The sequence below is a fragment of the Macrotis lagotis genome, chromosome X (genome assembly GCF_037893015.1).
Source record: "Macrotis lagotis isolate mMagLag1 chromosome X, bilby.v1.9.chrom.fasta, whole genome shotgun sequence".
NCBI lineage: Eukaryota > Metazoa > Chordata > Mammalia > Peramelemorphia > Peramelidae > Macrotis > Macrotis lagotis.
In genome coordinates, this window is record NC_133666.1 from 611,137,859 (window position 1) to 611,164,260 (window position 26,402).

The following is a 26,402-nucleotide window of genomic DNA, read 5'->3' on the forward strand; positions in this document are numbered from 1 at the left end:
GAAATACTATTGTTCTATTAGAAACCAGGAGGGATGGGAATTCAGGGAAGCCTGGAGGGATTTCCATGATATGATGTTGAGTGAGATGAGCAGAACCAGAAAAACACTGTACACCCTAACAGCAACATGGGAGCGATGATCAGCCTTGATGGACTCACTCATTCTGTCAGTGCAACAATCAGGGACAATTTAGGGCTGTCTGCAATGCAGAATACCATCTGTATCCAGAGAAACAATGGTGGAGTTTGAACAAAGACCAAGGAATATTACCTTAAATTTAGAAAAAAGAAACTGATATCTTATTGTCTGATCTTGCTATCTCTTATACTTTATGTTTCTTTCTTAAGGATATGATTTCTCTCTCATCACACTCAATTGGGAGCAATGTATACCATGGAAACAATGTAAAGACTGACAAATTGCCTTCTGTGGGGGGGGGGGGGGTGAGGAGAGAAGTAAGATTAGGGGAAAAATTGTAAAACTGAAAATAAATAAAATCTTAAAAAAAAAAAAAGTAGATGGGATAGCTTGAGCTCAACAACTGAATGAAGCAGACTGAATTTAGAAAGTAAAGACAATACATAATTGTGTTCCAGTTCGACTAAGCTTTTTGACTTCCAAAGTCTGTTTCCTCTTCTGTAACATAAAGAAAACCTTGATAGATGAAGAAATTGGAACCTAGAGAGAGACAAGGAACTTGCCCAGAGAACCAATCATAGCACAGCCAAGACTAGAATTCATGTCTTCTGATTGTTAGGTCACTGCGATTTGTATGACATTCTACTTGAATAATGAAGGGAAGGACTAGAATTAGATCATCTCTAGCTGTCCTTCTTGCTCTGACAGTCTATAATTCAAATGCCTGTAAAAAAGCATTGTAACTTACCAGAAAGCAGTCTATAAATGTAAACTGTAAATACATAGTACTATAATTATAATATTATTAAAACAGATGTCATGAGCAGTAGTCAAGAATAGTTCCCTGCCCCATTCTAAAACACAGGGGATCAATCTTTTTCCTCTTATGGTTCTCATAAGGCAACAAAAACTTGTCAAGAGTCATATATAGAAGTTAATACATATTTATGACTACAATATAACCCATATTACCAATGAGCATAACACTTAAATGTAATAATGCCCCATGAATGGGCTTTGAGGGCAGCATGTGACCCACAGACCAAGGGTTATACACACCTACTTTAAAAGATTGTTGTTATCAATTAGGTTAAGTCATAAATCCAGAAGGAAAGGCAGCAACAGGGATAAGGTTGAGGATTTATCCCTGGAAGTACATTTTGGTGTGGTAGATACTGCCAAGACTTAAAAGATGATGGATGCAGCTTCCAGTCACACCTCTGACACATACTAGCTATGACTCTGGACATATCATTTTTATCCTTCAATGTGCCAGGAAATTCTCTACAACAACGAATCATGCTAGATTGCAAATGCACATTCAGAGTTCTCTTCACCAAGGAAATCACATGTTTAAATTCACACACACACACACACATACACACACACATAAGTGGTAGGAGTGTTGAACCTTCAATTCCTGTCTCTAAAATTTCTAAAATTTCCAAGCTCTGTGACTATAAGCAAATACTCAAACTCCTGGTTTCCTCATTTGTAAAATGGGAAAAAATACTTATACTAGCAATCTCATAGAGTTCTTCTGAGGGAAGCACTTTGTAGACTTTAAAGTCATATAGGAACATGGGCTGTTCATGCCCACCTCTGGGATCTATTTTCTATCCACATAAAATATGCAAGATGATGTCCCCAAAGGCAAGGATGTGAGCCAGGCAATAAGCACTGGATCTGGAATCAAGGGGACCGGAATTTAAATCCAGTGCTCCTAGCTGTAAATGGTGATGATAATATCACTTGCCTTTCAGAGCCACTGTGAGGATAAAATGATATAATATTTTCTAAAAATCTTATATGTTTTACAAATGTTAGATTTGATGAAGAGGTGGTAGAGATGGTAGTAGAAGAAGAGAAGGAAGACAAGAGAAGGAGGACAACAAAATGTTGACATTCATGACAGGGAAAAAGTTAAAAAAAATTATTTTAACTCAGCATTTAGTAAGGAACAGAGGCATATTAAGTTCAAAAGCCAAATCTTTTTAGTCCAAAGACCTTCATATTGAGTTGCTCCAAATACAATCAATCTTCCCAAAATAAGATCTAGTTGGAAAGAAGGAAGGAAAAGAAAAGAAGAAAAGAGGAGAGAGAGAATTTACAATGAAAATTTATTAAATAGTAAATAGATTAATTTACTGAGAAAAGTTCTTTTGTTACCTTTTGTTAAAATTTTTTCACTTCCAATCAGGACATTTTGTTCATTTTTCCCATTCATCATCATCCTCAAAAGCTACCCTAAGAGTTTGTTCAAATTCAGGGTGGAAAAGTGTGAGAGTAAGAGAAAAGAGAAGAGAGAAAGAGAAAGAGAAAAGTTCATCCTATTTTCAGACCAATACTACAGGTGTAATATCTGCAGGTTTAACTCTTCAAGTCACAAACCACTGAAAATTGATTGCAATTACTTTCCTCAAATTCACAGCAATTCATAGGGGGACTTTAACCCCAAGAAATATAACAATGATCTGTCTTTAAAGAGTTCAAGTCATCATTCCCAAACCTGGTATCTTGGATGTCTGACCAAAGGTACATAGCAAGGACAAAGATAACAAGTTTTGCCATAAAACAATAATTATATTATCATTATATTATTGCCTCCCTCTCAGTACTATATCCCCAGTCCCCAACAAAATTTGATAAAAATTCAGAGACATTTGAAGGATGAGCTGTAAAAATAAAGGTATATTATCTCTTGACTAGAAATCACTCACTTACTTTTACATGGCTGAAATCACCAGCCTTGCTGCCTTCTTGGGAATTCACTGTTTTGCTGTCAACTCGAGGTTTGACAACCTGTCGAAAAGGACTGGAAAGAGGAAGACCACTAATGCTGATTCCATCTAAAAAAAAATAGAGGGGGAAAAAACATGTTAGTGAGTCTCAGAAAGACAGGATACATCTTGTAATTGGCTCAAAGGATCAACATACCTCTGAGACTCAACTTCAGGGAAACTGGTCCCCTCACAGTCCAGAAAAGTATCATCTCTGATTCTACAAAGGTAGAGAGTTTAGCTAAGAGTTACACCTAAGAGGATTATTGATGTTCTGCAAAGGGAGAAAAGAACTTCCAGAAATCAAGGCTTGTCAGTTGTGCATTTGTCACCTATAGGTAATGTTAACCCACTCTCCCTTATGTGTTTTTTGGGATGGTAGATTCTTAACAGTAATGCTTTTGAGAAGTACTGTTCAATCTGTACATCTTAACAATAAATCCCACTGTTAAAAACTAAATGGACCACTAGTTGATTATCAAGGTGAATTACACAAGTGTAGTCTCAAGTGTGGAACATATGATGAACAAAGGGAATCTGTAATGGGCAAAGGTAAGAATTCTGGGTAACTACGTGCCCTTGAGGCTAGGACTAAGACTATTTAGAGGAGGAAACAATCTATTCCCTTGTTAGGTGTTGTTGCTGGCCCTTCCATTCTGAAGAGGATCAGTGATATCACAGGTGATGACTTGACTCCTGCAGAAATTGGATTTAATGGGGCAGCTAGGTGGCATAGTGGATAAAACACCGGCCTTGGAGTCAGGAGTACCTGGGTTCAAATCCGGTCTCAGACACTTAATAATTACCTAGCTGTGTGGCTTTGGGCAAGCCACTTAACCCCATTTGCCTTGTAAAAACCTAAAAAAAAATGGGATTTAAGTGAAGGCAGAGTTGCATAAAGTCATCAGCCTCACTCACTCTTCCAGTGGAAAAATAAAAGTCTAGTGGCAAAATAAAAGTCAAGAGACCTGGTCATGACCCAGGATGCTATGGATGAACCTGGTATCTTGGATGTCTGCCCAAGCTCTAAGCATTTCATGATGCATTTTCAATCTTCATAGCTTTTGCCCACTGTTTTCATCTACTCATTCCACAAAGGAAAGTCTTCATATGCTTGGAGAAGACACCCTGCAACTTAACAAAGGGTTTGAGGCCTATTAGTTATATTCAGCTGAGACCATTTGCCAAGACAGTTTACCAGGGTGTGGCCATTGCACATGCTATGGCTTCTTGGAACCACAGGAGCAAGGTAGATCGAACAGTGGATGATCAGCCCTTAAAAGGGCTTGGCAAGTCCTCACACCAGAGGTGTGCCCTCTTAGATGGGTCTACAAAGTGTTTATATCACAAAGAATAGAAGAAAGAGGGATATGTAAGGATGCAATAATTGACAATGGTGATATGAGAGACCTGCTTGGTTCTTACTTTGCCTTCTGCAGTTTTCTGCCAAGGAGAATGACCTCTGACACTGAGAAAATAGAATTAAAATGGCTAATAAGGACTTTAACCCCAGGAATTGTAACAATGATCTGTCTTTAAAGAGTTCAAGTCATCAGTCCCAAAGTACCAAAAGAACAAAGATGAGGTGCTGATCTAAGAAAGATTACTGACAATATGAGAAATGCTAGAGAATTAGACAAGTGTTTTGACAGTTTTCAAAGGGGAGAAAAGACTAAAGTCTGTAAACCATGGACCAATTATCAGCAAAATTTAAAAATATGTTATCTAAGACATGTGAGAAACTAGAGGAGGAAGCAGTATCTTCAAAAAGTCAACACTACTTCACCCAGATCAGTACATATGATGTTAACTATTTCTTTTTTTCCCACAGTTATTATTAGCATGGTAGATCAGAACAGTTTAATTTTAACACAACATATGAACAAGTCTCCCATGGTTTTCATATGGAATGATACATAGATGAAAGTTTTTTTTAAAAAGTGCAATTGTATGAATATGTAACTAGTTGAATAGTCAGACCAAAAGAGTAGTCTTTTTTTTTTAGGTTTTTGCAAGGCAATGGGGTTAAGTGGCTTGCCCAAAGCCACACAGCTAGGTAATTATTAAGTGTTTGAGGCCGAATTTGAACTCAGATACTCCTGACTCCTGGGCCAGTGCTCCATACACTGTGCCACCTAGCTGCCCCCAAAAGAGTAGTCTTAAATAGTTCAATGACAACAAAGAAAAAGAAATCCACTCTCAGGGATTTGTGATTAGCCCTTATATTGAAATTTAAAATATATTTTTTTCATTGCGGGGGGGGGGGGGATGATGGCATGTTTAATAGATTTGCAATTAACTAAGCTAGAAAGGAAAGAAAGTTAATACAACAGATAATAAAATCAGGATCCAAATAAACTTTGAAGAACCATACTAGCTAATTACAGTTGAGTACATCCTCAGAAAAGTTTTCCAACTAATGGTATTTTGGTCACAGGAATTCATTATCCCACAGGAGAATTAGAATCTACAAACAATAGGGGAAATAACTGTGCACCTGTCATCACAGATATTTGAAGTTTTTAATGTCAGAAGAGAAAACACTACAATATAAAATTTATATTTCATATATAAATTCCATTGACACAACATAGACTCTAAGAAAAAAGTTCGTAAACTGCTAATTTACTGCTTTCTTGTTTTCTTCAATCTAAATGGTACTTTCCTTGAATTATAATCTCCAGATCATTTACGTGATTTTCTTTGTATTAGTCCTAACACAAATTCATTCAATTCAACTCCATAAGAATTCAATGAATATAGCTATTTGTAACATACTATACTCAGAAATGGGAGAGATAAAGAGATGAATAAGATGCAGTCTTTAATTTCAAATATTATAGAGAAGATAAGTAATACTTATAATACCAGGTCAAATATGACAATTCTAAGGAAGTGGCACAAAGGAATTGAAAGAAACCTAATTTCTGGCTCCAGAGATAAGAAAGACATTTCAGATGGACCTAAAGGCAACTAAAGATTATAAGCCACAACATGTAGGGAGAGCACTAGATTTGGAATAAGAAAACCTAGCTGACATACGTCTGTTTAACCTTGAACAAATCATATTACTTCTCTGGGTTTCTTTCTCTTTATCAAATGAAAAGGTTGGGAAAAAATTCTTAGCCATTTTTTCTTAATCTATAATTCTAGAAACTTAAAAGACAGATTCGGAAAATCCACTCAGGTAGAAAGAGAAGTAAAAACAGTGTTTAATAAAAAAAACACTGAGCATAACTTAGGGAGTATCATATTGTTCAATTTAATAGGAACATAGGATAACTGATGAGGAAGAGTGAGGACCATATTACAGAGGACCTTGAATTCCAGGATTTGAAAACTGTATGTAAAAAGCAACAAGTAATTCATAACAAGAATAGCTGCCTGATTAGAATGACAAATTAGAATTAGAACTGAAGAAAAAAGATGAGAGCAAAGACTGGTGGCAAGATGGCTGCAAAAGTTTGAGTAAAAAAGCAGAGCCACAAAAATAGTAAAGCAACAAGAGGGATAAAAATCATAGGTGGAAACTGAGAGAAGCTCTAGCAGTAGCATGGTAGGGACATTAGAAGGAACATGGTGAGGTACAGACAACACAGATTAAACTTGTTTCTCCTACTTAACTATACTTTTAGTTGTGGCAAGTCACAACATCTTCACAACAAGCTTTATTTCTCTGATCTGGACTCAACATTCCTCCTCACTAGGTCCCTTCCAACCCTGAATCTTTGAATAACATAAATGTACTAATAATTGCAACTTACATAGTCCTTTAAGACCAACAAAACACCTCACTCAGAATAGCACTGAGTTCAGTAGCTCAAGTATTATTGTCCTCATCCATAAGATGCAGATTCCAGAAGGCTAAGCTGCTTGCCTAGCATATATAACTAGTGGATATTAAAGCCAGGATTTGTATTAAAGTCCTTAAGTTTTTCTGCAAAAACATGCAACCCATTGTGGCAATACAAGGACAATGGACAAAACAGACACAATAGACAAAACTCAACAACTAATGATATGGAAACAAAGGAAAAAGAGGACTTAGGAATGAGTTCACAATCTGAAGCCCAGGTTACTGGAAGGCTACTACCATTACCAGTTAAGGAAAATAAGAAAAGACATCATTTTTGAGGGAAATAAATTTTTGAAAAATAATGTTTTCAAAGGATATGCTTCTATGGAATAAAAAGTGGCATGAAAGCACAGTCGACTAGAATTCTTGCCTAAGTGACTGTCCTGTAAAGAGACAAAAGAGCTGAAAAACTGAGGTAATTAAGAAAATCAAAGATTGGCCCAGACTTCTCATCTTTTGTCACACATTGATCTCAACTGGTTCCAGAGCAAGAAGTCCACATCAAATGTGCTAATTCATATAGATTTTAGGAAGTTAGGTGGAACAGTGGACAGAGTGCTGGGCCTAGGCTAGAGGAAGACCTGAGTTCAAATTCAAACTCAGGCACTTATTAGCTGGGCGAACTTGGACAAGTCACTTAACTCAGTTTCCTCATTGACAAAATGAACTTCATAATACACCTACCTCCCAGGGCTGTTGTGAGGATCAGATGAGATAACAATGTAAAATACCTAACATACCCTAAAATAGTAAGTGCAAAATAAATGTTATTCATTTGAGCTCTTATCATTTAGGTTCATAATGCACATTCTCAAAACAATCATACAATCAGGATGTAGAATATGGCACCTGTTTCCAGGAAAAAAGAAATATTCAGTATTAATGAAAGGCTCCAGATTATTTTCAGATGAGGAAATAAGAAATTTGTTTTTTAAAAACCACTGACAATTTAGTACTAATAGTGGAAGTAGAAGTAGGATGAGAAGGGGGGAGGGGCAATTAAGTGGCACAGTGGAGAGTGTACTGGCCCTAGAGTCAGAAGGACCTGAGGTCAAATCCAGCCTCAGATACTTAATAATTACCTAGCTGTGTGACCTTGGGCAAGTTATTTAATCCCATTGCCCTGAAAAAAATTTTAAAAAAATAAAGAGAAGTGGTGGTCATTGTAATAGGAACTGTTGAAAGATGGAAAATAATTAAAGCATGGTTCCAGAAACTAATTCAATATTTTAATTTGAAGACCAAGCTAGCTAGCTCAATTCAAAACAACAAATATTTAAGGCTCTCGAAAAATTTAGCTCTATTAATTTGAACTATTACCAAAGGCTATATAACTGTGCATACCTTTTGATCCAGCAATACCACTATTAGGTCTATTTCCCAAAAATATTAAAAAGGAAAAGGAAAAAAGACTCATATGTGCAAAGATGTTTACAGCAATTCTTTTTGTGTTGGCAAAGAAACAGAAATTGTGGAGATGCCCAACAATTAGGAAATGGATAACCAAGCTGTGGTATATAATTGTAAGAGAATATTTCATTATTGTGCAATCAGAAATGACAAGCAGGCAGATTTCAGAAAAATCTGAATTTATATGAACTGATGCTGAGTGAAGTAAGCTGAATATTGTTCACAGTAACAGTAACATGTACAATGAAGAACTATGAATGACTTAGCTATTCTCAGCAATACAATCCCAAAGGTCTAATGATGAAACATACTGTCTCCAAAGGAAGACCTGACATTATTTGAATACAAATTGAAACATTACTTTTCACTTTCTTTCATTCATTTTCTTTTGAATCTTCTTGTACAAAAATGACCAATATGGAAATGTTTTACATAACCCATATCTGATTGCTTATGATATCAAGGAAGAGGAAGAGAGAGAAGAATGGATAGAATTTAGAACTCAAAACTTAAATTAAAAAAAAATGAGAAATTGTTTTAATATGTAATAAGGGGAAATATAATATATATTACCTAAATCTAGTTCTATACTACATTTCCATAATTATGTAGCATTATTTCCTTCTACACCATTGATATATCAGCTAAACAAACCAATTAACAAGTTCAGAGGCAGTAATGGAAGAGAAAACTGCATCAAAATAAAAAAAAAGCTTCATCATACCCCAAGGCAGGATTTTTCCATCAACAACAATTCATGCAGATCATATCTTCAATTCAATTCAACTAAAATTTAGTAAGCACCCACCATGTATTTGTCACTGTGCTAAGCACTAGGGATACAAAAGTCTAATGGGAGAGAGAACATACAAAAAAAGATATACAAAGTACCTTGTATTTGCGATAAATAGGAAATTACTAATAGGGAAAACAGAATTAACAAGGATTAGGGATGATTTCCAGTAGATTTTAAGTGGAGTTTAAAGGAAGCTAAAGTCAAAGTGGAGGAGAGAGAGTATTCCAGGCATTACACATATGGAGAGAAAGTCCATTGGTAGAAAGAGAACCCATTAATAAAACTAGATTTTAAAAATTCTGCCACTAATTATAATCTTAGTTAGGTTACTAGTAGTGGGAAGGGTCCTAACAGTAGTTACCAGAGAAGCAATCATTGTCACAAAATTAGTGATCAAGTCATGATTACTAAACTATTAACTATTACCTAGATTTCAGTAAATATTTGATATCTATATTTTTGTGGAAATAATGCAGAGGAAAGGATAAAATATTTACATGACTCGGAACCGTCTTTATAGACCAACTCAAAAAGTAGTAATTAATGGTTCGATGACAACTTGGAAGGAGTTCTCCAGTGGACATCTATCAGGCTCAGTCCTATTAAGCATTTTTATCAGTGAGTTGGATAAAGTCATAAAGGACATTCCCATCAATTTTGTATCTGACACAAAACTTCGCAGGATAATAAGAAGCAATGTCAAGGTCTAGATCAAGAAATTGTTCCAGGCTCAACCTGATTGAATCCAATAGATAAAATTTAATAGAAATATATATATATAAAGTCCACCATTTGTAATTTTAAAAATAAAATTCACAAATATGAGATGAAAGAATGGTTAGATAGCAGTTTGTCTGAAAAAAATTCATGAGTTTCAACTAAATGCAAATTTAATATTGAACAGTGAAGTGATATTGCAACAGCAACAAAAAAGTTGTTATTTTAGGTTTCACTAAGAGTCCAAGCTTCTTGGGATTAAGAACTTAACCTGCAATTAAGAATTAAGAACACTGAACACTGTTCAGTCAGACATTGTGTGTAATTCTAGTTCAGTTTTATAAATCACATTTTTAATGGATATTGGACAAAAAGATTTAGGAGAGCTTGATAGCTTTATTAAAGCATTTGAAGGGCTATCCTAGGAGAGAGTAGATGTGTTTTATTTGCCATCAGAACACAGAACAGTAGATGAAAACTAATAAAGGGGGAAATTTAAACAGTATATGAAAAACTTCCTAAAAATCACAGGTATCTAAAAGTATGATAAGCTACCTTGGAAGGTACTGAATTTCCCCTCAGTAGAGATCTTTAAGCCAAGGCTAGAAGATTAGTTATTGAGTATATCATAGAGGACATTCCTTTACAGGAATTGGTTGGATTAAATCTTAACATCTATGATTGTGAAACTTCTTAAACTGTTCCTTACACAATATATGACTATAAGTAAATGACTTAATCATTTAAAAAACATTTATTTAGTACTTACTATATAGGATTTTTTTAGATGCTAGGGATTCAAAGCAAAAAAAGAAAAAATGGAGTTCTTGACTTTATAAAATATGCATATGTATACATATATAATGTATGTATGTGATATACCTGCACAAAGTAAAAACAAGGAAGACAATTGTATCTGAGAAATCAGGCAAGACCTTATGCAGTAGTATTTGAGCTTAGCTTGAAGGGAGCTAGAAATGTTTAGGAGGCAGGGCACAGATGGAGAACCCTGTATGAGGAATAGTAAGAAAGTCAGTTGGTTCGACCATAAAGTAGCTGAAGGGCAATAATGTCAAAAATCTTGGAAAGAGAAGCTAGAGCCAGGTGACGAACTTTAAATGACCAATAATTTTATTTGATTCTAAAAGCAACAGAGAGCAACTGAAGGGTACTGAGCAGAAGGAGGACATGGCCAGGATGGGAGAGACAGGAGAAAATTAGAGACAAGACCACTTAGGAAGCTATTGTTATAGTCCAGACAGAAGGTGCAGAGACCCTGTATTTGGGTGGTGGCCTCTTTAGGTGGGGAATATGTGAAAGATATGGTGAAGTTAGAACTGACTTAACCTCTCTGGGCTCTAACTTCCTTACAAAACGTTTGGGCTAGATGACCTCGAGATCCCATGGAGCTCTTAGTCTATGATCTTATAACCAAGTCCAGAGAGGAGGAATCAAGTGAAGTATCCCATGAAGTAGTGCTTAGTTCTGTGCTTTTACATTTCTATAAAATAGATAAATGCATTCATTTTCATGTTAATCAAATATGCTGATAAAACAAGAAGAGGGATGGTGAATAGTTAATAGCCTATATGAGTGCTTGAAAGTTTAGAAAGCCCTTTACAAATGTGATCTCATTTTATCCTCACCACATTTGAAAAGTAAGAGTTATTGTGATCCCCATTTCTCAGATAAGGCTAGCAGAATTAAGAACCAAAAAGAACTTGACAAAAAGCAAGTGCAAGACTTTACATGTATCACTAGTAAGAATAAATTTACTGAGGCTAAGTATAAAGTCTCACACTTGCTTTCCAAAGCACAGTATTTGAGGAGACATAATTAGAGAGCAGTTGTCTAAAGAAAATCAGGGGGTTTAATGTTCAACAGTATATTTAATGGGGCAGCTGAAAACGTGCTGATGTAAACCCGGTATAAGATAAGAGAAGGATGGGAAGAAGAAATAAGAAGTTAATAATTCTATTGTATTCTGATCTGCTCAAGTCACATCTGGGGTACTATGTTTCATGGGGTACTCAGTTTAGGAAGTCCACTGAAATTTAAAGAGCATCCAGAAGAAGGCAAAAAAAAAAAAAAAGATAATGGTCATGCCACATAGGGAATCAATCAATGAAGAAGCCTGAAGAACAAAGGAATAAAGTAGAATGACAAGTCATTTTCAAGTATTAAAATATTATGTGAAAGATAGATTAAACTTATTCTTGCTTACTACAGAGGGAAGACCCAGAGACAAGAATTTTCAATTCAAGAAGAGGCACATTTATGATTCATAAAAGGTAGTAGAAAGAATTCTAAATTTAGGGTCAAAAATCTGCATTTTAATCCCAACTCTACAATTTACATTTAAAGTTAATCAGTTTGCTCTGGATGTGAATGGCATTTTTCAATACAGGTCCTTTGAAACTGCCTTGGATCACTGTCTTATCATTACAATATGAGTATTATTATGTACAACATTCTACTCACTTCTCTTAGCATCAGTTTATATGTCTTGCCAAGTTTCTCGGTAACCATTCTGCTCATCCTTTCTAATAGCACAATAGTATTCCATCACAATCATATATCACAATCTGTTCAATGGATGGGTATCCCCTCAATTTTCAATTATTTATCACAAAAAGAGCTGCTATAAATATTTTTGTACGTGTAGATTCTTTTCTTTTTTTTTTAAATATCTGAGATACAAACCTAGTGCCAGGGAGATTCACAATTTCGTTGTACTTTGGGCATAATTCCAAATTGTTCTCCTCAATGATTGGATCAGGTTACAACTCTACCAACAGTGTATTAATATACTAATTTTCCACCTCCCTTCCAGAGCTTATTATTTTCTTGTTCTATCATATGAGTCAATCTGATAAGTGAGAGAAGTAGGACCTCAAGTGATTCTACCTCTTATAAATCTGGAGATGTTATCCAAGTCACTTACCCTCTCTTGCCCTCAGTTTCTTAGTCTGAAAGAGGTATTAAGCTAAATAAAGTCCCATTGAGCTCAAAATCTTTGATCCTAGGATATCATAACAGCTAAAGGAGAACGGGTTGCTAAAAAGATTAATAGATTTTTCCTCATCAGAGTTCTTCAGAGAAAGACCAGATGATCAGTTGTAAAGTATACCCTGGAAAAGATTCTAACTTAGGTAATTTAGGCAAGACAGTCTCTCTGAGGTCTATCTGAACACTAAGATTCTTTGATTTTATAAAGTATAATAAATTAAAAGCATCTTATAAGATTTAGTGTAAGAATGGACATTTAAATAATCAGACCCTCCAAAAGAAAGAATGGGTAGGTGAAGGAAATAGTGATTCTCCCTTATTCTCCATTCAAGTAAAGACAAGATATGTTGGGTATGGAGACTCTTGATCCGGAGTAGATGGCTATAAGAGTGTTTCAGGCTCAGATGGGCTGTGATTTTTAATTATATTCAACCATTTTGGTTACAACAATTTTATATGGATTATATAGATTATAAAGGAAACTTTAATGCACAGTTGCTAGAAAAACTTCATTTTTCAGCAGTCAGAAATGAAGTCAAGTTGAACTCTTAGCCAAAGTGTGTATTACTGAACCACATGGCATGTGCTCATTACCCAGGGTCAGTCTAGGCTGAATAAATGAGTTTTGCCAAGAGACATAGAATACAGAATGCTTAAAGTAAGATCAGTACAACCAGAAACTCACAAATGCCAACAACAACAACAAAGATTAATTTTCTGATCAAGCTATTTTTTTTTAAACAGGAGGCAGTATTTCTATACAATATGCCAGAAAGTAATAACAAATATTGTTGCTCTATCTCACTTAATTTAGAATTCTTAAGTACAACACCTCATATGTATAATCATACTTCATGATCAATAACAAGCTAAAAGTTCCATGAAGGCAAGGATTAAATCTTCACTAAACTCTGTATTAACCAGTATGTGCAGAAGGATTTAAGTATTTATTAAATAGAATTTGTTTTAACTCAATGGTCAAATGTTCCTATCTTTATTTTAAAGATAAAGAACCTGAGACAAATATAGAGAGGTTAAATGCTTTATCCAAAGTACAACCTATATATTAACTTATCCCATCTTTTATATAATAATTATAATCTACAATTATATAAATTATAAAATTATATAAATTTATATAATAAACATGTAATTATGTGACAAATGAGATAATATTTGTAAATAGCACATAATGGGCACTATTTGCATGCTAGCTATCTTTAATCTTATTGTTACTTTTAAGTCTGATTTATCTCAAGGGTCAAATATAAGATCTTCTGTTCAACTTTTAAGAAGAAAACAAAAAAGTAAGCCTTTGAGAAAGAAAAAACTGACGAACCAATTTCGTTTCAATTTCAAAAAGAGCATTTTTAGATTTTTAGATACATGAAAATAAAACTCATTTAAAGTTAACTTTTGCATGGCCCAAGTTGTTTAATCCAAAGAAGAATATCATATTATGCTATACTCAAATTACCCTAAAATACTATAAAAGAAAACAAGATCTCTCCAGGGACTGAGGCACACTATAAATCTGTTACAAAGGGAATCTAGTATTCAGAAAGGTTGCTAAGCCTAGGTCCAACAAGGGAGAATCTAGAACACACAAAGCAAGAAGAAAGAAGCACGTGTTTTCATTCAAAAGAGAATACAGTAGTCATCCAATCCAACATTTGCCTAAAAAACAAGTCAACAAGCTTTTATTAAGTATCTCCTATATATTGTGCAATCTGCTAAGTGCTGGGGATACAAAGAAAAACTAAAAAAAAAAAACAAAACAAAAAACAGTTGCTTGCTCTAAAGGCACTCACAGTCCAATGGGAGAGACAACTTACAACCAATTAGATACAAACAAGATACAGGTTGAATAAACTGCAGACAAGCTGCTGGCACTTAGCCCTAAGGGGCATTGGAAAATGCCTCCTGTAGAAGGCAGGGCCTTTTACTGGAACCTTAAGGAAGTCAGCAAAAGTGAAGATGATGGAAAGATTTCACATTATGAGACGGCCAGGAAAAATGGAGCCAGGAGATGGAGTATCTTGTACAAAGAATAACAGGGAGACTGGCATTACCAAATCACAGAGAAGGGGTGAGGATCTGGGGGTGGGGAGACACAAGTGGAAAGGGGGAGGAGGGGGTCAGTTAGGAAGGGCTTTAGAAGCCAAACAGAAGCACTTATACGTGACCCTTGAAGTAAATGGGAGCCTCTGGAGTTTACTGAATAGGAGGCATTGACAAGGAAAACCAGGACTTTAGTAACAGTAGTCTCTGATATAGAGGATGATTTGGAGAGGGGAGAAACTTAAAGCTTGAAGACCAACCAAGGGCTATTGCAATAATGCAGCTGTGAGGTGATAAAGGTTTGAAGAGCTTGGCTAAACCAGAGGAGAAAAGAGGGCAGACAAGAAAGTTGAATAGACACCTAAAAGAGGAAGAAAAAAAAGAGTTCCTTTTTTATTATAAAAACAAGAGGAAGTCACTGGAGTTGAATAAGTAAGAAGGTCACTTGGTCAGATTTGCACTTGAAGGAAAACACTTCACAGGAAAGTGTAAAATGTACTGGAAGAGTGAGAGACTTGAGGAAGGAACATTAGTTAAAATGGTGTTGCAAAAATCTAGGCGAGGGTAGATGAAGGCCTGAAATAAGGTGGTAGCTGTATGAGTGAAGAAAAGGGGCTGGATGTGAGAGAGACTGTGAAGATGGAAAGCGCACGATTTGTAAAAAGATGTGTGTGTGAGGAGTCATGGAAAATGTTCTTTTTATTAAATTTGAATCAGTTCCTTATATATCTTAGAAATGAGAACTTTATTAGAGAAATTTGCTGAAAGAATTTTGTCATTTACCAGTTTCTCATCTAACTTTTGCCACATTGCTTTTGTTTGTGTAAAAAACCTTTACAGGAATTTCTATCTTCTGTAATCCTTTTTTGTTCTTCCTTTATCCATAGACCTGACAAAAATGTATCATCAAAGATACCCTTTTTACATGTTTAAATGGATCATAAAGATCTTAAAAATACGTGGAATTAGCCATATGTGCCAGGAGTTGCAGAGAGTTTAACAATTAATTTCTGTGGACATAAATATAGACTATTTTCCCCATTTTTCTTATCTTCTATAACTTGAGATAACTTTCAAAATTATATAAGTATTTTTTAATTAGATAAAAAATTAAACAGAGATGTATATATGTGTATACATATATAACTTGCTAAATGGGGAAAAGTAGCACATCCCTGAAATTTCCTAATCAATCAATAAGTATTTATTAAGCACCTGATATGGTAGGCGCTATGTGCACTTTGTTGATGTGCACAATCACTATCCTCAATGAGTCTGCATTCTAATAGGATCATAAGTATAAAGAAAGCTATACATGTACATATAAACATATATATACAGACAGAATATTTATAAAATCAATGGATAAATCTATTTCTATTTCGATTATAAATGTAGAGATGATATTAAATTATTTTCTGTCAGAGGAAAGGGGAGGGAAAGGAGGGAGAAAAATGTGAAACTCAAAATCTTGCAAAAAAAAAAAAAAGATTGGTGAGTTAATATATTAAAAATGACAATTCTACCAAAACTAAACTACCTGTTTAGTGCCCTACCAATCAAAATTCCAAAAAAATTACTTTAATGGGTTAGAAAACATTGTAAGTAAATTCATATGGAGAAATAAAAAGTCAAGAATTTCCAGGGATTTAATGAAAAAAAGTGCAAAAGAAGGGGGCTTAGCTCTACCCGATCTAAAATTATATTATAAAGCATCAGTCATCAAAACTTTCTGGAAATAGAGTGGTGGATCAGTGGAATAGACTAGGTGCAATAGAAGGAAATGATTATAGTAATCTGCTGTTTGATAAACCTAAAGAGTCCAGCTATTGAGATTAAAAACTCTCTTTGATAAAAAACTGCTGGGAAAATTGGAAGTTAGTATGGAAGAAACTTAGATTAGACCAACATCTCACACCCTATACCAAGATAAGATCCAAATGGATATAGGATTTAGACATAAAAAACAATACTATAAGCAAATTAGAAGATCAAGGACTAGTTTACCTGTCAAGGGAAGCAGTTTATGACTAAGGAAGAGATGGAGAACATCACCAAAAACAAACTAGATGATTTCAATTACATTAAATTAAAAAGCTCTTGCACAGACAAAACCACTGTATCTAAGATCAAAAGAAATGTAGTAAACTGGGAAACAATCTTTACAACTAATGTTTCTGACAAAGGACTCATTTCTAAAATATACAGAGAACTGAGTCATTTAAAAAAAAGCCATTCTCCAATTTACAAATGGTCAAAGGATATTCAAAGGCAATTTACAGATGAGGAGATCAAAGCAATCCATAGTCATATGAAAAATTGCTCTACATCATTACTTATTAGAGAAATGCAAATTAAAGCTTCTCTGAAATACCACCTCACACCTCTCAGACTGGCCAATATGACCAGAAAGGACAATGATCATTGTTGGAAGGAATGATCCATTGTTGGTGGAGCTGTGAACTCATCCAACCTTTCTGGAGAGAAATTTGGGATTATGCCCAAAGGGCAACAAAAGTGTGCATACCCTTTGACCCAGGAATACCTCTACTGGGTCTATACCCTGAACAGATTATGAAAAAGGGTAAAAAACATTACTTGTATAAAAATATAGAAGCCCTGTTTGTGGTGGCAAAAGATTGGAAATTAAGTGAATGTCCTTCAATTGGGGAATGGCTTAGCAAACTGTGGTATGTATATACATACATACATATATATATACATATATGTGTGTGTGTGTGTGTGTGTGTCATGGAAAACTATTGTTCTATTAGAAACCAGGAGGGATGGGAATTCAGGGAAGCCTGGAAAGATTTGCATGACCTAATGCTGAGTGAGATGGGCAGAACCAGAAAAACATTGTACACTCTAACAGCAACAGTATCCAAAGAAAGAATTATGGACTTTGAGCAAAGACCAAAGACTATTACTGTCAAATTAGGGAAAAACAGTTATATTATTATGTAATTTTACTATCTCATACTCTGTTTTTCTTCCTTAAGGATATGATTTCTCTGTCATCACATTCAACTGAGATCAATGTATAACATGGAACCAATGTAAAGACTAACAGAATGCCTTCTGTGAGGGGTGGAGGGAGGGAAGCAAGAATGGAGGGGAAAGGAATTGTAAAACTCAAAATAAATAAAATCTTTCTTAGAACAAAATGCTAGGTGGTGCAGTGGATAGAACCCTGGAATCAGGAGTATCTGAGTTCAAATCCAGCCTCAGACACTTAATAATTACCTAGCTGTGTGGTCTTAGGCAAGCCACTTAGCCCCACTGCCTTGCAAAAAACCTAAAAAGAAAATGTATGTATTGTCTACCTACCTCACAGGATTATGATGAGGATCATGTCAAGTAAAATACACACACACACACACACACACACACACACACATATGTAAATCTTTATAATTGTAAGGCACAGAGTTATATTAGCAGTTCTAAGAGAAGGATGAGTATTGTAAGAACATGAGTTTATTGTATGTAGCATTACAATTTCTATCTAAATCTGAATTCTTTCCTATGCTTTAAGCAGAGTTATCCAAGAACTTGGGGGCTTTAGTTCACAAGATGGTTACAAAAAATATTGGAAAGGGCCAAAAGAACCAGCTAAGCCTAACCCCATAGCCTACAACTATGGGAACTAAAACTAAAGTGACTGGCACTGACCTACAAAGTTGCAGAAGTAGAAATCACATCCAGGTCCTCAGACAACAAATTCCACAGTGCTGTTAGAAACATTTCAAACTCCAAGACAGTCAGAAGTGAGACATCACAACAAGCAACCAAATAGAAGGTTTTATTATTAAATATAAACAGAATTTTATTTATTTTTTCAATTGCATATAAAAATAATTTTCAACATTCATTTTTGTAGGATTTTGAGTTCCAAATTGTTTCCCTCCCTCCTTCCTTTTCCCACATCTCTTCATGAAACTAAGCAATCTAATATAGATTATACACATACAATCATGTTAAACATATTTCCATATTAATGTCTGTCCTTCATTTTTCGAAGGAGACCACAACATTAAGGAAGTGATGCCACAACATGCACATGAATTCTATTTGAGTGAGGGGAGCTATGCTGTCAACAGTCTCACTTTCTCCTGCAGAGCATCTGGGTCCAGTGGCCAGATATGAATCAGGAAGACTGGAAATGGTCCTGGATGCAAGGCAATCAAGGTTAAATAACTTGCCCAAGGTTACAACTATCAAGAATCAAGTGTCTAAGGTCAAATTCAAAGCCCTGTCCTGCCCTCTAAGGTCAGTGCTCGATCCAGTGCACTTTTATTTTCATATTAGTTATATTGTTAAAGAAGAAACAGAAAAAAAGGTAAAAACCACAAGAGAGAACAAAATATGGTCAGAGGGCTAAAAATTGTACAAATAGCAGGGGATTTCAGAGAAGTAGAAAAATATAAAGAGGTTTTCAGAGGGAGAGGGAAAGAATATAATATTCAGTCATTCAGTCCATTTCCCTGCCAACAAGGCTATCACAAATAGAACAGAGAACAGATTGAGATGGCAATTAATAGGAAGACAGAACAGAAAAAGCAATAGACAGATGAAGGCAGCCCACAAAGAAGATCTAAGAGTTTAGTGGGCTCAACATCACAAGAATAGTGTTTATTGTATTTGGGTCTGTAAGTTTGTCATGAATGCCATAAAGGTTTTTAGAAGAGTGTGTTTTTCATTTCTCACTGAGATCATGTAATTTCCCTAATAAGCATAACTACAAAGTTGGTATTTTTAGGCAATGGAAAATAAAATATTGTATAACCCACCTCTGGATAAGCATAACTTCACAGAATCCTAGAAAAGAACTCAGAGGGTATCTAATCCAACTATTCATTATACAGATAAAGAATCTGAGGCTCAGAAAAGCTGTGGCTTAACCCTACTGAAATAAGAGCCCAAGTTTTGTGCTCTTTCCACTATTCCACAATTCAGACACAGAACAAAGCTGATGGTCAGGAGAGAGAGCAATACAAACGAACAAAAATTTCCCAATTCCAACAGCATAAGTTTATCCATTCTCTATGGACATACACACTCCTAAGACAGTTCCTAGAATCTCACTCAAAGCCAAATTACTTTCACTTTACACATAATTCTAATGAGCTCAGTAATCTGAAAATCCATCCCCAAAAGAATCAGTCAATCAGAATAAGTTAGCTACAGGCACACTGAGCAATAAGAATTCATAGTATACAACCTCTGTTAAAAAGAAGTCCTGAGAACTAAAGGAACACAAACACATGGGGTCACTTAATTTACAAAATCACCTTACATATCACCCTTACATATCACCAAAGGTTCTGAAGTCAGCACTCTTTCAAAATTCAGATCAATACGCCATGTGTTTACACTGTGAAATGATCAACTAAGTTAGACTTAGTTCTGCTTAGCAATGCAATGATATAAGACAATTCCAAAAGACTTCTGATGAAAAATTCTAACCACCATCCAAAGAAAGAACTAAGGAGTCTGAATGCAGATCAAAGCATACTCTTTTCACTTTTTTGTTTTTTTTTCTTTCTCGTGGTTTTTCCCTTTTGTTCTAACTCTTCTTCTACAACACAACTAATATGGAAGCATGTTTAACAACATTATACCCATATGACCTGTATCAGGCCACTTATGTCTTGGTTAAGAAGGAAGGGAAAAAAATTGAGACTAAAATCTTACAAAAATGAATGTCAGAAAAAAGACCAAAAAATATAAAAATGGAAATAAAAAATAAAGGAAAAATGAATGTCAAACTATCTTTACATGTAATTGAAAAAAAAAGATAAAATAAAATACTACTAAGTCCAAAAAAGAGAAAAAAAAATAGGTCATATGTTTGGTTATAATCCTGGATCATCAAGAAAAAGTTAAAAGATAATCAGTTTCCAAAGTAATTTTACAAATTTCCATTCAAAAGGTTAAAATTCTGAAAATAATAGTGCTTGAAAATAATAGTGCTTGAGGGGATTGCATCTAATTATCCAGAAATTTTAACTATTTAGGATAACTCCTTTTCCCCAAGGATCTGAAAAGCCAACGTCCTTATAATATTCATTTACATTCAAATATTTACACATCCAAAAGACAACCGGGGGGCCTACTCTAAGTTTTATAAATTTGAATCAGTTTTCTATGTAGCTTATAAACGAAACTTTAATCAGAAATTTACTGCAAAGTTTTCCCCCATTTACTTGCTTCTTTTCTAAATTTTAGTTGTATTAGTTTTGTTTGTGCAATATCTTTTTAAATTTATGTAATCAAAACTGGTCATTTTACCTTCTATGATTCTCTTGATTGCTGGATCATGAACTCTTCTCCTAAACTCTAAATAGATCTAAATATTTTCTTCTTTGTTCCTCTAATTTGTTGATGATGTCAGCTTTTATATCTAAAACATGTACTCAATTGGACTTTTTCTTGTTATACCCTCACAGTTCCTTTTAAATGTCTTCCAATTCTTTTTTTTTTATTTAGGGTTTTTTTTTTTTTTGCAAGGCAATGGGGTTAAGTGGCTTGCCCAAGGCCACACAGTTAGGCAATTATTAAGTGTCTGAGGCCAGATTTGAACGCAGGTACTCCTGACTCCAGGGCCAGTGCTCCATACACTGGGCCACCTAGCCACCACTGTCTTCCAATTCTTAATGTAGGAGGAAGCATGGTAGAGCAAAAAGAAACCAAAAACCCCAATGGTTCAAGAATGAGAGAATTTGTATTCAACTCCTGCCTCTAAAACCCACTATCTGGGAAAGTCACTTAAACTCCACACTTCAGTTTCCTCAGCTTAAAGATAAGAAGGGTTATGGTCCCATCCAGTTCTAGATCCATTATTCAATTTTTTATTGTCCTTTTTTCAACAAGCTAGATTTGAAGGTGGACCATCAGGAAATAGAATGAGCAAAGGTCAAATTCAGGAAAGAGTATACTTTGTGTGCATTTCATGAAAAGTAACCCATTTATGTCTAAGAAAAGAACATGACAGAAAGGAGTGAAAGATAGGGCTAAAAAGGTATCCTTTCTAGTATCATGGATCCTGGATCATGCAGACTAAAGCACAACCAACTGCTAATTGACACATTCAAATATTCAAAACTTTCCTCATGCAATAATAATCAATCAACAATATTAGAAGTTCAGTGCCATTGTAAATATCTGTAGTAGTAATAGTGACCCCTCCCCCAGTGTTCTTCCCTCCCTCAAATTAGAAAAAGTTGGTGGTGGTGGTGATTGGGGAACTCCTCCTAGATTCTCAGTTTGAGAGGATACCTGGGAATTCACCTCATCCTTTCCTACCTTTCCAGGATTTCATGGTCTCTAGAAACTCATTTCACAAAGTGAAATAAACTTTAAAATTACCCCTTCCTCAGATCATTTTCTACCCTAGAGCAGGTGCTCTCTCCACCTCCCTACCTTCATCACTACCCCAACTTTCCAGCTTCTTTTTTAGACTGAGTTACTTGAGGGTAGGAACTGTCTTATATCTTTCTTCATATTTCTCAAACCTTAACACAGTGGAGAGTACAAAGTAGGCACTTAATAAATATTTATTAGCTCTGATTCTGCTTACAAGAGGTCCACTTCTGCAAGGATGTAAGTTTTATAGTATAATAGAAAAAAAATCAGAAGACTAACATTCCAATCTTGGTTATGTGACCAAGCTAAATCATTTCACCCATCTAATCAGCAACTGCTTCTTTCATAAAAAGGGCATAGTACTACTTGCCCTATCTCCCTTATAGGATTGTTACAAGGAAAAGATGGGGCAGGCAATGCAAGCTAAATGAAGAAGTAGGACTCTAGGAGAAACTTGGGAAACAGAAGTAGCTGAGTCAAGCCACTGCCACCTCAGATCACACTGCACATAGTTAGAATACTGAGCCCATAAGCCCCTGACTACCATCCCTACTTCCAACTTAGTCACCATAGCCATCATGCCAGAAAACAGCACTTGTAGAGAAGGGGCCCCAGTCCATCATCTTTTTCCACTATAACCAAATGGAAAAATAAGTCCAAGAGCACCAGGAATATCACTATCCAGGCTATTAGTTCCAACTCTAGCCAAGAGACCAATCCATGAGGAGATGTGACCATGGTAACTGCCTCATTGGGAGGTACAAACACCCCACCCATCCCATTCTCAATGGTCAAGACTACTGGTTGGTTGGATCTTGTCCTTCATTATCCAAGAAGATCAACCGACCAATTAACTAACCAATCTCAGCATAATGCTTTGTATGAGCTTAAATATTTTTTCATTCATTTTATTCATTCATAAAGTTTAAAATAGTATATAAGGTTACAAGACAAAAAAGAGCCAAGGACAAATTTAAAAGCGCTTTCCTTTTGTTATCCACATTTCTATAGACAAGAAAATGAATTAAGTGATTAACTCACATTTCTACAGCAAGTAAATGGTTAGCTTCTTGAACTCATCTGCTAACTCTGCTAGCAGCTCTTTTAATTACACTAGACAGCTTCTCTAACACAATCACAGAATACATTGGGAAAAGTCCCAATTTGATGGCAAAATAATAGTATAAATGAGGGGCCACTCCCCTTTAAGATCTGCTCTAGGAAGGGCACTCTGGCACTATTCCTTTTACTCATAAATGGCATGAGTATTTAGTACAGATCCAAGGGCACATGCATTATTTTTCCCTCCTCTGCTCAAAATGCCCCTCAATATTGCCAACCAGACTCAGGTTGAAGGCAAGTGGAAGAAGTGTGACAAGATGGTAACAACTGTGAAAGTCTATTAAGCAGTTGATAGCAAAAAATAATGTACCAATCAGGCTGCTCTGTTATGCCACCTGCTGGCACTCAAAGAGGGATATGCCAACCCTGCCTCAGGACTTATTCATCAAAAGGGGGAAAAGTTGATATGAAAACAGAAAGTAGGCAGCTATAGGAGTTAAAATAATCATGATGAATGAATATCATTTATCTCTCTTTTAAAAAAAGTATTACATTGGGATTATTTAAACAAAATTGATCAAAAGAGCAAATTACACTTCAATATTAACAGAGGGATTTTGCAAAAGTTCATTTTCAGGGATTTTTGTACTATGTCTCTTCTCTAGCCAGATAATTAGAAAATATTTAGCATTAATCTACAAAATCATAGAAGGTGATGTGGCAATAATAAAAAAAAAACTCAATTTGGAGTCAGAATTTCTGCATTTTCATTACTATCAAAAAGTAGCTCTCATAGCTACTAGATAATATGGTCCTGGATATAGGTAACCACTTAGCTATGCTAAAAAGAAACCTTTGTTCACTTATGTATTAAACTTAGATGGTCTCTCAAGTCCCTTCCAACTCAGACTGTGAGATTCGGTAATGAGTCATTTTATCTTTCTGGCTTCATTTAACTTATCTTAATAATGAAGCAATTGAAGCATTTCTAAGTGTCTCTAATTTTATGTTCCTGGGTCTAACTGGGATTGAAAGTTGGAAGTACCACAAAGGCCATATACCCCAATGTGAATCTTTCTCCACAAGTTTGCTGCTGGAAACCATCCAGCCACAGCATGATAACTTCCAATGATTAAGAATCTAGAAAACTTTCTAAATATAAGACATTGACAGCACTTTCATTTTCTGAGCCTTATTTGACTCATCTAAAGAGGTCTGATGCTGCCCATGGTTCTTTTCTCAGTCTTATGTCTTACAACTTTATAATATATAATGCAAAATCAAGGAGATGAACATACAAGTGTAGGGGGTGGTATAGTTTTTTTTTTTCAGTTAAGAAAAATCTAGGATCGGGAGCCAAGATGGCAACAAGAAGGGATCGAGACTTAGGAGCTCTCTGATAAAACTCATAAGCTAAGGACTCTAATTAAACTTTCAAGAGACAGAACCCACAAAGGGACCCAGTGAGGCAGTTCTCCTACTCAAAGTAACCTGGAAAAGAGCAGAAAGGCTCTGCTCCCCAGGGTTGGAGGGGCGGCCCACCACAGGGGTGCCCACCAGAACGAAAGTGGGGGAGTCTCCTGAGCTGCACCCCGGGGAGCACCAGGCACAAAGTGGGGGAACAGCGGGGAACCTCTGCCAGAGCAAGCAGGTGGAGCCCAGCCCTCAGGGCACACAGAGAGCACCTTGGTCTTTCCACAGCCCAGATCCAGAAACAGAAGCAGGCGGAGCCAAGCAGGAGCCTCCAGGGCATGAGCCCATTGAGCTGAGGGAGGGGAATGAAGAGAGACTGCCAGCTCTGTCCTCTGCCCCTGGAACAGGACTCTGGGGCTCTGACCACATTCAGATCCTGATCCCAGTCTAGGCCGCCCCATAGAACAACAGGGCCCCCCCACCTCGGCCCCGTGGCAGAGGGGGGCACTTATGGTCATTCACAGACCAGGAGGGAGGACAGAGCCTCACACACTGAGACCCTTGTGGGAGTGTCCCAAAAGCTCAGGAAGCACCCCAAAACCAGGCCCTGGCAGGGAAAATGAGCAAGCAGAGAAATAAGAGGAAGACTATTGAGAAATATTTTGCAAATGAGCCCAAGAAGGATCAAAATATTCAATCTGAAGATGAGGAAACAAAAGCTCCTGCATCTAAAGATTCCAAGAAAAACAGAAATTGGGCTCAGGCTATAACAGAGCTCAAAAAAGACTTTGAAAATCAAATGAGGGAGTTGGAAGAAAAACTGGGAAAAGAAAGGAGAGAGATGCACGAAAAACATGAAAATGAAGTCAGCAGCTTAGTCAAGGAAATAAAAAAAAATGCTGAAGAAAATAGCATACTAAAAAACAGCTTAGGTCAAATGGATAAAACAGTTCAAAAAGTTACTGAGGAGAAGAATGCTTTAAAAAGCAAAATTGGCCAGATGAAAAAAAGAGATAAGAAAACTCTTTGAGGAGAACAAATCCTTCAGAAAAAGAATAGAATTCAGGGAGATTGATGAATTTAACAGAAATCAGGAATCAATACTTCAAAACCAAAAAAATGAAAAATTAGAAGAAAATGTGAAATATCTCATTGAAAAAACAACTGATATGGAAAATAGACTTAGAAAGGATAATTTGAAAATTATTGGAATACCTGAAAGTCATGATCAGGAAAAGAGCCTTGACATCATTTTCAAAGAATTACTACAGGAAAATTGCCCTGATATTCTAGAAGCAGAGGGCAAAATAGAAATGGAGAGAATCCACTGATCCCCCCCGAGAAAGAGATCCCAAAAAACCAACCCCCAGGAATATTATAGCCAAGTTCCAGAACTCCCAAGTCAAAGAGAAAATATTACAAGCAACCAGAAGGACACAGTTCAAATATCGTGGAGCTGCAGTCAGGATCTCACAGGACTTAGCAGCAACTACATTGGAAGCTCATAGGGCTTGGAATACAATATACCAGAAGGAGAAAGAGCTTATAGAATGCACCCAAGAATGAACTACCCAGCAAGGCTGAATGTCCTCTTCCAGGGAAAAAGATGGACTTTCAATGAACCAGGGGAATTTCAAAGGTTCCTTTTGGAATGGCCAGAGCTAAACAGAAGGTTTGATCTTCAGATACAGGACTCAGGTGAAGCACGGAGATTGGAGGAGAGGGGGGAAATATGAGGGACTTAATAATGATGAACTGCATGTATTCCTACATAGAAAAATGACACTGATAA

General features: G+C 35.9%; 1 protein-coding gene across 2 annotated transcripts in view; it reads right to left on the reverse strand.

The window, feature by feature from the left end:
- TRAPPC9 (trafficking protein particle complex subunit 9) overlaps positions 1–26,402 on the reverse strand; it is a 1,041,075-nt gene that overhangs the window by 721,680 nt on the left and 292,993 nt on the right. For both annotated transcript variants that reach the window (XM_074202721.1, XM_074202720.1), the window contains exon 17: positions 2,863–2,987. In XM_074202721.1, the coding sequence (XP_074058822.1) occupies positions 2,863–2,987 (125 nt within the window). The remainder of the gene's footprint in view (positions 1–2,862; positions 2,988–26,402) is intronic.